The sequence below is a fragment of the Eucalyptus grandis genome, chromosome 8 (genome assembly GCF_016545825.1).
Source record: "Eucalyptus grandis isolate ANBG69807.140 chromosome 8, ASM1654582v1, whole genome shotgun sequence".
NCBI classification, from domain to species: Eukaryota; Viridiplantae; Streptophyta; class Magnoliopsida; order Myrtales; family Myrtaceae; genus Eucalyptus; species Eucalyptus grandis.
In genome coordinates, this window is record NC_052619.1 from 29,243,901 (window position 1) to 29,257,807 (window position 13,907).

Consider the following 13,907-nt stretch of genomic DNA (forward strand, 5'->3'; position numbering starts at 1 on the left):
TGTTTGAGGCAGCCATCGTCGTCGCCAGTGTCTCTGGCCGAGTGGTCCAAGGGGACTGATCTGCCATTGGAGGGGAAAAGCACGCGCTCCGCTAACATTGCTTTTGGGATGAAATGATGACATTGCTCAATCCCAAATCTGTCCACAAAGAGGAAGGTTAACAACGAATAAAAGATTGCTCAAAAAAAAAAAAAAAGAGACGAATAAAAGAAAAAAATGAAAAAAAAAATTATCTTTCAACAAAAATACCATTATCAATCGAAGATTTTGTTGGTTGATGAGATTAGATCCTTTTTTATGATTAAAATTATCACTTTAATTTCTTATTTAAAATAAAATTAATTTTGAATCCTTTTTTATGAGAAAATGAAGACACTAAATTTATATATGAATTTTTTCCATGATTTTACAAGAAAAATAAGGGGTCCTGGATACTTCAAGTTAATGCATCTCGTTCAAAGAGTTGGGCGCCGTCAAAAAATTTGACATAAAGTTGATCGATAATTAATATAGCAAAGAAACTATATTCAGATTGTCCTTCCATGTATTTTACAATGATTGGGTTTGAACAGGAAAGGGATGTTTTGACTTTCTAAGGGAATTGTTTGCTTTTTCTTTTTTGTCTTTTTTTTTCTTAGGAAAAGAGAAATTCGAGAAGTGCACAATATTTGATGAATGAAGTATCCAAATAAAAAGTAAAGATGAGTGCGTGAAGTTCTCAAGAGGACTTCTACTGCTATTTTAATTTTCTTCCAAACTCACATTTCTATTGATTCTTATATCCTAAATGATCAAATAAATGGAAACTACATAAGATCAAATAGTAAAGGCATGATGTGGGTGCTCGAGAATTTCTTAATTTGGTAAAGTTTTTCTCAAAATCCACACTTTGTTTTATTATTTTGTTCTCATTTGTAATTTAATATTACTTTTAATCTCAGCTATTTTGAGAGATGCAGCATGAATACAAATTTAATTGATTGTGTATGCATGCTTATTGATTAATATAAGTGAATTAGAAATGTTGGAGTGCTTATTTCAATTTTGATTTCTAAGATTGAAAAAAAAAATTACTAATCTCGATATTCACGAAGTGAAACTCCCCTATACGCCAATAATTTTGATTGTGCTGCGGCGGCTCGCTTGCTGGAGCTCTGCAGGACACGTGTGGTATACGGGACAGGGGGATCTTGTGTGGTCGTGAAGGAACCCCTTTCGAGGAGATTTTAAGGAGGCTTCGAGGGCTTTTTGTTTTATTTATTTATTTATTTATTATTTATTATTATTATTATTATTATTATTATTTTGAGCGTGGGGTTGGGTTTGTGGGGCGCGAGTGTGTTTTTCTTCTTCTTTTCCTTGATTTTGGGGGCCGCAGTTTTGGACTTCTTACCTAGTCAAGTTCGTGACATGGGGGATCAATCCAACGGGGAATATCTTGGAGTGGGATAGACATGGGCATACTTGACAAACGAAACTCGCAACGAAACTGATCAAGATCCGATTCATATCAATCTATTTTGAGAATGTAAATATTTCTAAAATAATTTGATAAAATTTCAAATAAAAACCTAAGTATTTTTATTTTCTCAAAGAATAATTCGGTGGGAGTTAATCTTATTTCACATATAAGTCTAAGGTGGATGTGGCTATTCAAATAAGTCAAATTCTCGTTTGTTGTGTACTTGATTCGAATGATCTTCAGTGACAGCTTCTTGTTCTAATGTGAGATTTTCGAGGTTGTTTTAATGAGTATCACCAGTCTCTCTTTGAACTAGAAGAACAATTTCATTTCAGAGCTCATCGATGGAGGGATTAGGTCGAGATTCTGAGGTTTCGCTTCCAAACTGAAGCTCTCACTCTAGTATTGCTTGAAGGCGATCGAGCTACGTTGAACTCAAAGAGGTCTTCATTTCGGAGGCAATCGAACTCGAAGAAGGAGATGAAAGAGAGAGACTCAAGGGAGAGGGTTCAATTGAAGGTTCGAAAGTGATGGGGTAGGAGGAAGGGGCGGCGGCGGCGGCAGCGAGATGAGCTGGTAAGGTGCCTTTGATCAGGGAGAATTCGCGAAGGAGGTGTTGCTTGATGAGATGAAGCCTCGAGGACATCGCAGTGCTTAATAATGTTGTCATTTCTGAAGGAGCTTGGGCAGATTGAGCTTTGAGTGAGTGCGTTAAAGAGATATGCAACAAAGTCTACGATGGCATCCGAGTCATCTTGCCTTATAGCTCAGCGCGCCTCTGCTTCGCCTCCAGCCTCAATACCTCCTTGGCCCTCTCCATCTTCACCTTTTGATGAGCTTGATCCTCAGCGTTGACTCCGAGAACAGCCCAAAGCTCATCGCCATGCCGGTCCATTAAGGCGACTCACTGGCTGCGTTGGAGGTAGGTAAGTCATGAGGGTCCTTGCTGTTGGATGTATGCCCTAAAGCTACCGTGTAATAGTTACATATTAGGGATTTCAGTTGTAATATCATTATTATTTAATTAATGGCAATGACGTATTTATTCATTTGTTCCAATTATTTTATATTTACGAATGATTCCATAAGATTAGTTGCAACTAGACCTATTATTGAGACGTTAAGAATATATATGACAGTTCATAGTTATAGTGAATCTTTAAATCATTATCGATTGATGGATTATTCAGTGGATATTGATAATCATGTTGAAACCGGTGTATTATTAACTTCATCATTAAGTATTGGATACTTAAGGGAATGACAAATTGCAAGTCAGTGGGTATTGTGATGCTTGAGTTAAGAACATGAGTATTTGTATTAGACAAGCTCACTGAACGTGATGCATATGGAACGATTAGCGACATGGAAACTTTTAGCGTGGTCAATGTTTAATTGTTCATGCTTTGCTCCTGTGTAAATAATCCTTAAACCTGAGGCATAGTGTTAACTTGTGTATCGAACAAATGGTTCATAGGTTCACATAATGCTGGGTTGTTGATCCGTCTTTATACCTGATGGTCATAATTTATTCATATACAAAATTGCATATGTACGCAATATGGAATCTTTCTCCTTGTTACATGCAATGTATAATAATGATGTCATATGCGATCTAATTATGACACTGCATTGAAATCTTTGACCGAGGTTGTAACCGAGAATAAATTATTTATGTCTCGAATAAAATGCATGTCAATTAAATTTGTGCATATGATCGAATTAGTGACTTGACAAATATTTCATGGTTTTTGTTCGATCGGAACATAGTAAGATAGAAGGATTGAATTACACTGTAGTCAAAGCTGACAGGTTTATTATGGTCTTAAAACTTTCTAACCATGACATATTGCTAGATGTCAATCATGACTTGAAGGACCCAAAGATTAATCGGGACAATTAATCCTTTGGGAGCACTAATGTGTTAGTACAAGTCTTACTATCAACTTAGTGATGAATCTAGGGATGTCACACACCATAAACAATTAGGATAACGTGGAACAAGAGAAAAATAATGTTGCAAATGTGTTTACAATTACTGCAATCGAATTGAGTCGATCTAAAATTAAATCAAATGAGATTTAATTATATTTGTATTATAATCATGAGCTTACATGCATATGATGCACACGCAAGCCCAAAGTGAATATATATTAATGTATTCCAAATGCACATATAAAGATTATGTCTTTTTTATTATTTTATAAAAAAAGATTGATTAATTATTTATTCATTTAATTAATTAATTAATCAATGTGCACATGGTCAGCAATTGTTGCTGACCATGTGCAACGCACGTCACATGTGCGTGTTTTGATAATAATAATAATTAAAAATATATATGGGGAAGCTTCATGCATGATGGTCAGCGTTGCTGACCATCATGCACAAAGCGTCGTGCTTGAACAATCAACAACGATTGCTTATCGTCTGATTTGAGATTTTTTTTTTTTTAAATGCCGCATAAAGGAGGGTACTAAATAGAGAAAAATGTGTGTTTTGCGTGTTGGTACGCGAGAAAAAAAATGGATTCTCTCTCATTCGGGCCGTGGCTAAAACATCAAGGATACGGAGGATTGTTTCCATAAGATTGCTAGCACAATCATAGTAGTGATTATCCAAAAGTTCTCTCTTCCATTCGACGTCCATTGGTAGTATGTCTGAACTAGAGGTCCAACGTTTGTGGGTCTTGAATTGAAAAACATCCAAACCAATTCATTTAAAGCGCTCTTGAGAGGTAATTCGTTTAACTCTATTTTATATTCAAATTTTTTATTAAAATGTACAAACAATGCTTTTGGATAATTATGTATAGAAATATATTATATTTGTTTCCACTGTGTTTATGTTAATTTTGTCTATACATAATTCATGAAACCCCAATACTTGCTTCAAGTGTATGCACCGTAGAAGAGCCCAAAGTATTTGAGGTAGCCATCGCTGTCGTCAAGGTCTTTGTCTGGTGTGTCCGGAGGGAGGGATCTACCATTCGAGGGAGTGGAGGAGCGTGCGCTCCGTTTGACACTTCTTTTGGGATGAAAAGATGACACTACTCGATCCCATATCTAATGACGAAGAAGAAGGTGAACAGGGAAGCAAAAAAAGAAAAAAGAAAGAAAAATCTATGAACAAAAATGCTCTTGATTAGCGGGAAGATTTGGTGGTAGATTTGGTCGGTGGGACGCATGCTTGGTGATTAATATAAGTGAATTAAAAATGTTGACCTGCTTATTTCAATTTAAATTTCCAAGATTGAACAAAAATTACTAATTTTGAAATTCGTGAAATAAAACTCCATTAACATTTTTTATTTTGATTTCCTGTTTGTCATATTTCCTCATCTTCTGACCTTGTGTGTTATTATTTCGTTTTTTTCTAAATGCATTTCGCGAGTCATTTTTTCTGCTCTTGATACAAATTCTAATACAAGTTATGTATTGATGAGTAAGATCTAATCGATTCTATGCATCTCCTCTGCCGTCGGCCCAATTCGCCACAGCTAGACGCCACCTTCTCTCTCTCTATTTGCGTCGATTATGGCGGGGCTCATGCATAACAAAGACACAGACAAACAAAGAAAGCCTAAATGTTCAATTTGGTGGACTTGGAGTTGAGTTTGGGGATTTTGCTCTCTCGTTGGACGATTGTAGCCTCTATCGGGCATATCATGTGCACTAAAATCCGTCCAAAATTGATCAGAATGTTCATCCGGAGTTGGCGGGAAGACGATGAGTTGATTATGGTCCACTTTGTTTTCTGAAAAATAAACAATTTTAAAAAATATGGTCCAAAAATGATCATTTAAAATAATTAGTCACTAAAAAATGTTTTGTAAGAGATACAAATGATCTTTTTTTTTTTTTAGAAAATGTTTTACAAATCATTCATTTTGCACAAAATGAACGTATCTTAAAAGTCAAGGGCAATATTGTTCGAGTTAGAAAACCGACAGGATGTATGAAAATTCCAAAAAAAAATTTGGATGCCCGATCATACGTACCATTAGATAACGTGGATCCTTGGAATTTGTTGGTCCAGATTGAAAGATGGATTGCTTTGTGAGGACAAAGCGACACCAGAAGGTGTGGGAGAATGAATAGCCGAATAAAGTATAGCAGTTCTCTTTGGTAACTCATGAGCACGAGCGCGGAAAGCCCATTATCTGAATGACCATGAGAGAGAACCTTTTTAATATTAAAAAAATTACTAAAAGAGAGAGAGAGAGAGAGAGAGTAATGGCGGTGGTCATGGCGGTTGTGGATGGCTCTTTGGACGGCGAGGGCGGGGTGCGTCACAATGGGAGGTACTTGCAATGACACAGATAGGGAAAAATACCCCAAAAAAAATAAAAATTAAATATATTAAATTGATACTAATTCAATTTTAAATACTTTTATATTGATACCAACTGAGTCTGTTTGGTCAATTTAAATTAGAAATTACTAATATAGATGTTTGTCGTTTTGCATTACATGGCTGGAGTTGTCTTTGACATTTTCTTTTATAAAATTTTCTTTTGTTTTCCTTTTTATTGTAAAGGGCCAACAACCAGCTGCTAGCCCTAGATGGCTGCCCTTTGCCTTGTTGTGAGTGAGGGTCATGAGTCCCTAGTAAGCAACTAAGCAAGAGTTGCAATCCTTGCCCGGTGGTTGGTAAGGCATTGCCGCTCTCGCACATGATCAATGAAGGCTACGAGTGCTCACCCAGCTAGGAGGGTGGGCTGCAATCCCTATCTAGTTGCCAATGACTGCTTCATAGCCCTCGCCGAGGGGTCATCAACCCCCTACTTGCCCTTAATAGTAGGGAAAGAAAATTAAGGAAAAGAAAAAAAAATGGAAAATATTTTTGAAAAAAAATTCACGTCAGCATTGATCATACCACATAAAATTGTTAACACTTATATTCAATAATTTTTTTTATATAAATTAGATAGATGGACTCAACCGATACCAATATAAAAAAATGTTTACGATTAAATTAGTTCAATTGAAATGTTTACGATTGAATTGATTCAAATATAATAGACTTGCAACTTTTTTGGTACTTTTTTATCGCAACTATGGTCAGACATGACCAATTTGAAATATGACGGAGAAATAGAGGAAGACAAAGGTACAGCTTCTCTATGTTCTCTTTTTCTTTTTTCACTTGAAGATAAAACCTAAAATGCTCATCTTTCTATCTTCAATTAATTTTTCGGTTATGACATTCATCAATTCGCAATTAAAAAAAGAAAAAAAAAACTCTCCTTTAAGGAAGCTTTACTTGTAGGCTCTCAATTTTTGAAGCAGAGAGCCTACTTTGCTTTACCTTTCTTTTTTAGGCCTTGATTTCTTTTTTTTCTTTTTTCTTTTTTTCCTCGATCAATCTAATATAGAATCTTTTATGGCCTTGTTTGGCATCTTCTTTCACTTGTTGTTATGGTGAATAACTCTGTTTGCAATTGAAAGTTTGTCAAGAATGTCGTCACCAGTTTAGCCAGTAGGATGACCATAACGTGATTTGATGACTTATTCAAGATTAGATGGAAGCTATCCTTTCTCAATTTAGAAGTAAATTTAAATCTAGAAGATTTTCTCTCTTAATTAAAATGCACATTTTGAAGTTTCTTAGAAGCGTCTGGTTTGTGGTAATTCAACATGTTATTGTCATTGTCGTTGTCAATGTTGTCATCTTCATATGAATAGTCAACTGAATAGACATATATTAAAAGAAATAGGTTTTTTTAAAGGGAAGCATTATTCAAGATTCAATGGAAGCTGTCCTTTCTCAAGTTAGAAGTAAATTTAAATCTAGAAGCTTTTCTCTCTTAATTAAAATGTACATTTTGAAGTTTCTTAGAAGCATCTACTTTGTGGTAATTCAACATGTTATTGCCATTGTCATTGTCAGTGTTGTCATCTTCGTATGACGATAGTGTTGAGGAGGCCGAACCTAGACATATATTAAAAGAAATAGGTTTTTTTAAAGGGAAGCATTATTCAAGATTCGATGGAAGCTGTCCTTTCTCAATTTAGAAGTAAATTTAAATCTAGAAGCTTTTCTCTCTTAATTAAAATGTACATTTTGAAGTTTCTTAGAATCGTTTGGTTTGTGGTAATTCAACATGTTATTGTCATTGTTGCTATCAGTGTTGTCATCTTCGTATGACGATAGTGTTGAAGAGGCTGAACCTAGACATATATTAAACGAAATAGGTTTTTTAAAGGGAAGCCTCAATGTGTGCCCATCATCACCAATGATTCCAATGATTAGCTATTAATTATTTTTTGATTTTTTTGGATGAGAGCGTGGTTATAACTATAAATTACACTCCTTTCTTTTCTGGGTTTTATTTATTTATTTTTTTGCAGCTCTTTTGGGATTTTCTTTACTTGAAATCTTTTATGTTCTTTTATGTTTCATTATGACAAGTGAACGATTTTTTTTATTAGAAAAAAAGAAAAAGAAACTCGGCATTATCCTAAAAATTTTGTCATGCATTTAAGTCCTTAACTTGTACACATTATGGATTTCTGAACTTCTGCTAGGTCCATTTTTTTTAGATAGAAAATATCACGTGCCTCTTTATTATTGTTATTCTTTAAATTCGACCTGGTTTTTTTTTCTTAAATTAATAGAAAAACTGTCCAATAAATTTTCCATCCAACAAAAACAATGGGAACTAACGGTGGAAGTAAGGGTATGCAACTTAATCAGGCGTGTCCTCAAAATTGGTCCGATTTCTCGGTTCCAAATTTCAATGGGAACGGATCTAGTTTCTGGTTTCGAGTGAAAAACCACCCAGGAATCGGATTGACTGGACCAAATTTGGAACATATTTCCTAAACCTTAAAAATCCTAATTTTTCTCTTGGCACTTTTTTTCCATCTCTTTCTTTTTCTCCGTTCTCTCCAACTTCACTCAAACACTTCACAACTCTCTTGCTCGCTTGCAACTCACCCTCTTCCTCACTTGCTTATGGCTTGCCCTCACTTGTTTGAGCCCCACAACCCCTACTCGTTCCTGACTCACGTTTACTTGCTCACCCACGTTCATCTTTTACTTTAAACAATTTTGTTACTCATGTTATTGCTGAAAAAAATGAAACCATAAAAAGAAACCTAAAAAAAAAAAAAAAAAAACAAGTTCTCAGATAAACCTAGAAACCAGATAAAAAAGCAAGATAGTTTCCGAGGCAAACATGGTAGTTTTCTAGTCTTAAGAATTGGGAACCGGCTCTAACATGATATGTTCTAGATTTTAGGTTACAGAATTCAAGTTACAAGTCTGGAACTTACTCACCCTAGAATCGATCATATTTAGATGAGAAATTAGAGTGGCAAAAACATAACATAAGTTTCAAGATTGAATCGCACAAGAAAAAGATTTTAGGACTAAAGTGCCGAACGTCCACGAATCCTATGACCCCCGGTATCATCATTTCATTTATTGTTTACCTGAAGGGTAGATATATGCGATGAAATGATGTCAGATTCAGGTCGCAGATAGTCGTCCGTGTTGATTGTCACGTAGGGTTTCGGATGACAATTTTGACGAAAAACTAAATACATGTCATTTTCGTCCAAAAGGCCGACCATTATATTTTAAAGTTTTAAAAGTCGTGATAAAAGTGACCCATGGCTTAAAAGGTCGTATTTTTTCGGGAATTTGATTGCTAAATTCTTTGTGTCATTGTTCGAAAAACTTTTGAGTTTTGCGTTAGTGGAATGAGTTTGAGGTTTCTTGAGACAGGTTTGTTTTCGTTAATAAGTACCAAAAACTCGAAATCAGCCAATTATATAGTAGCAAGAATCTTTTTTCTTCAAAAATATGCTAAATTATATAGTTAATCATGTTATTAATGTAGTTTCTTCAAAAATAACCAAGAAAATGTGAGTTAGTTAAGTTTCAGGGAGGTTTTGGATTTCCCATGTTCTTAAAGGGGATAAGTTTCAGACGCCTTAGAAAAACCTGTCTCAGGTGTGAACATGCCAGGAGTGAACAAAAGATTTTTAATCGTTTATGAAAATATTTAGATATAAATTATTACAAATAATGAAAAAATTTCAATTGACTAATAAATATAATAGGTCATTTTTAGAAAAATATTTTTAAATTATTTATTTTCTATGAAAAAACAAACTTAATTGAAGAGACCTACTTGAAGAAAATGAAATATTTTTACCATCTCTATTTACCTTCACAAAATCTCCTTTTTATGGATCTTAAAATGTAAAGTATCTTCCACGTTTTTCCTCATTATATTTAATCCCTTTTTCCCCTTCATTATCCTCAAATTTAATTTGCAAAACCAAGTGTCCTGCCTCTTGAAAGTCGCAAATGAACTACTTTTTGCCTCTGAAAATTCGAGTAAAGCATCATACTTTTCGTTCATATGATGCAATGTGCTTCATGAAATTTCCAAAACATTCTAGGCGAACAATGGAGCAATGTCGACTGACAACTAGGCAATTAATTATTACCAGACGCGGGCCCAAAAAACATTAAATAATCATAAAGACGACCTACGTGGCAGCTCATAAGCCATTGGAGAGATTTATTGGGCGGCGCAGAATGGGTGGAAGGCAATTATTGGTTTGCTAGGGTTTCTTCGTGTGGGAGAAAGAAAACTGCACCGCATTTACGCAGGGTAAAACATATGATCATGCTTGCTTTCTAAGATGAGTTGTAGCTCGGACCTTAATATGTTGAACTTTGAGACCTAAAATCCGGGAATATTTCCTCTACCCTAGATGGGGCAAAATATATGTCTAAAAATTTAGAGGCTCTCTCTAGTGGGGAAGATTGACTCCATTGCATCCGGAAGGATATTTGAGAAACTGATAAGTCAATATAAAAGCCGTTCACGCTAATAAAGGTAGGAGAAGTCGGTGAAAAGCCTACTGTAAAGTTGACCTATATTTCACATAGTGTCTCTCAAACAACTTGTCGGCTTTGTATCTTGATTGAGAGATACTATGCCAATATTTTTGTTTCATAAATACAGTGATGGTGGTAAGGGAAATAGTGAGGAAAGCTTTGAGTAAAGTCAACTTGATTCTTCTTTCATTTCTTCTTAGCTATTTTAGAACTCAAGCATCAGGATAATTAACTCACTCGGTTCCAAAGTTATTGTATGGATGGTAATTTAGTTCCAATTTTTTTTTTCAATTTTGTCAATGTAGTATTAAAATCTTTATTCGAAATTTCAATATATTTAGTCCGGCTTATTGCTACCGCAATGATCTACAAGTTGTCCACATCAACATGGATGCCACATTAGCAATTTCTTGCGACAATTGACTGGAATGAATATATTAAAGTTTTACATAAAGATCTAGGATTATATTGATAAAATTAGAAAGTCTATGATTGATTTAATATCAATATAATAAGTACAAGACCGATTGAGTAATTTCTCTCTAAGGTGCTAAACTCTATAAAACATAAAGACAAGCATGATAATTGTGATTTACTATACAACAAAATGAAGTATTCTTTTACTTGTCATCAATATAGGACCATCAATTTGATTCTATTATATCATGATCAAAAGCATGAAAACTCTATACAAACACCGCCAAAGAACACATGAACTCTCCACGATTCTATCTGCCTCATTATTTACGGAACGAGCTCGTATGATGTATGTGCAAACGAGTTACCCTTTCTTTGCACGACGCACGTCACGCGAGACTAGTTCACAAGACTAGATCCCGACATGTGACGGATTTGTGAACCGATCGGGCAGGCCTAGCTGGCGACATAGCCCGAGTCAAATCCATTCTCGTTGCAAGTCACTTGATGTGTACGCTGAGTGTCGTATTATTGAAATGTCGGTACGAAATCGAAACGAATCGTAAACAAAGTTATTATACGCGGGTCCCGTCATTATCGGGCCCCACTTCACTTTGATATCCTATCCTGTTCCCCATCCCGCGAGGTAGTTAGCGCCCATTCAAGTCCGGGGGCCCACCCTCGCTTCCATTCCCAAAGAAGAAACAAATAAGTCACCGATAAACAAACCGAAAGCTCCGATCTGCAGAAAATCCGCACGAACCGAACGCCTTTTTGGCTTCTGCTTTTCGCGGGCGACGCCTCAGCGACTTCCCTCCCCGCCGCCCGCCGCCCCCTGCCGCCACCGCCGCCGCCTCCAAGTCCAGCAGGAGGCGCGCGCACGCCACCTCTTCTCTACGTCACGCCCTGTTTTCTCTCTCTCTCTCTCTCTCTCTCTCTCTCGGTCGGAACAGGTTGTCTCTCATTCGTTCTTATCCGGGCCTTATCCATTGACGCCTTGTTCTTGGACTCACCCTCTTTTGTATGAATTGTTTTGTCATACCCTACATATAGATTGTGCAAAACCCAGTTGGCCTTTTGTCCCCTGAAGAAAGTTGTGTGCTGGGAAGTTCGTGTGGACAACCAAGAAGGCCCGAGCAGGAAAGTTGTTATCTGGAAAGTCGTTGCAAGGGTTCTTTTTGAGGTGATTCCTGCAGTTTTGGACTCCCGATTGGACAACGCAGGATACCCTCTTGGGTGTAGTCCGGATTCGTTCTGTCTGGTGTGTTAATCAGGGGACTCTGTTTTTTTTTTTTTTCCGTGGGGGGGAATATTGAGGTTCTGATTAGCAGGCCCGGGCTGGTCATTCGGTCCCGTGTTTCATGGACGTGAGATTGGTGAAGTCGGGCATCGATTTCGCGGGGAGGAGGAAGAGGTGGATTCTCGCCGCTGCCGCTCTGGCCTTCTCTGGTTATGGGGCGTACAGGGTGTATAACTCGCCCTCGGTTGCTCGGAAGAGGAGGCGGCTCTTGAAGCTCGTGGGGGCTTTGGTCTCGTTGGCCGAGGCGGTGTCCGAATCCACCGAGACGATCGCGCTCGTCTCGAAGGATTTGAAGGAGTTTCTGAGGTCCGACTCCGATGAGGTCCCCAATAGCTTGAAGCAAATTTCGAAGATCGCAAAGTCAGCCGAGTTCTCGGAGTCGATAACTGAGGTATCCCGGGCTTTGACTGTGGGTGCTTTGCGCGGTTATAAATCTGAGTCCAAGGACAATGTCAATGGCAATGGTGGGGTTTTGGGATTCACGGATCACGTTCTCGATAAGCTCTTCACGCCTGCAGGGTCTGGTTTCGTATCTGTTGTGGTAGGCAGCCTAGCCAGGAACTTAGTCATGGCTATTTTTATGGATAGGCGGTCTAGTCTGCAATCAGAAACGGAGGGGAGTTCTGTTCCAGGATGGCTAAACGTACTGTGCGACGACAGGATCAAGGATTTAGTCGGCGATTGCATCCAGCAGTTTGTGAGCACTGCAGTCACTATTTTTCTGGAAAAGACGATGGACATCAACACCTACGATGAGCTATTCTCCGGGATGACAAATCCAAAGCATGAGAAGAAAGTGAGAGAGATGCTGGTATCTGTCTGTAATGGCGCGGTCGAGACTCTGGTGAAAACGTCTCACCAAGTGCTGAAAAGTTCCAAATCAAACGCCAATTCGTATTCAGTTTCTCCCTGTTTAGCTGTAGAGGGAAGCAAAGGATTGAGATTTACTGGAGTGGATTGGAAGCAAGGGGTGTTGAGTCACAAGGGTCTGATAGATTCATATGGTCTTCCTAAGAACAGCGGGTGGGTCGATAAAGTGTCGTCTACTTTGGCCGTCCCGAGCAATCGGAGGCTTGTTCTCGACGTGACCGGGAGGGTTACATTCGAAACTGTGAGATCTCTCCTGGAGTATTTGATGGAGAAACTCCATGATGGTGTGAGGCAGAGCGTTAACGCCGTTCACGACGAAGTTGTTGACAGGGGTATCGAAGTCGTGAGATATGCAACTGCTAAGTCGTCCATCATCACCACCCTCTGTCTCTCTTTGTGCTTGCATATACTGGATGGTGCTGCAATTTTGGCACCATTTTAACTGGACGGATCAATTCTCTTGATCAGCTCGGTCATCCAGCACATATCTTCTTAGATCTGAACCTTGCGAAAGGGACCTGTAAGCATCCTCTGAGGTTAGTTCATTCGGTTTTTGTTGATCTGCCTTGTCTGCATTCGAAATCCCTCCGGGTGAATAAAGGCTCGCTGCGAGTTCTTCGACACTCCATTGCAGCTGGATGGCTCGGACCACTCCATCTTTCTTGGGCTGATTTGCTTTCGAATGTTTTTTTTCGATGATTACTTTTTAGGAACAGATTGTATTGTTTGATTGAAGGTGAGAAAAGGAGGGGAAAGAGGCAAATGAAGCATATGGGTCATGTTGTTGTATCATAACTCTTGGAGATTTTGTCCCGGGGGTTGATCGCTGGGACCAAATTCCTTACTGTAAAAAGGTTCTGTTGAACATGAAATACCAATTCTTTCCACTGTACTGTTACTAGGATTTTCTTGCATCTTCATTGCTTAAATTGTCAGTTTCACTGACCGGTACGTTAATGGTTTTTTTTGGTCGAAACACGTGTATGGTTAACTAAG

At 37.7% G+C, this 13,907-nt stretch overlaps 1 protein-coding gene across 1 annotated transcript; it reads left to right on the forward strand.

Moving 5' to 3' along the window:
• The first annotated feature begins 11,496 nt into the window (after nucleotides 1-11,496).
• On the forward strand, nucleotides 11,497-13,825 carry LOC104414032 (protein PHLOEM PROTEIN 2-LIKE A10). The gene is made up of 2 exons (XM_018861549.2): nucleotides 11,497-11,694; nucleotides 11,795-13,825. Exon 2 carries the CDS (start codon nucleotides 12,103-12,105, stop codon nucleotides 13,351-13,353), a length of 1,251 nt encoding a protein of 416 aa, XP_018717094.2. The 5' UTR covers nucleotides 11,497-11,694; nucleotides 11,795-12,102; the 3' UTR covers nucleotides 13,354-13,825.
• The last annotated feature ends 82 nt before the right edge of the window (nucleotides 13,826-13,907 follow it).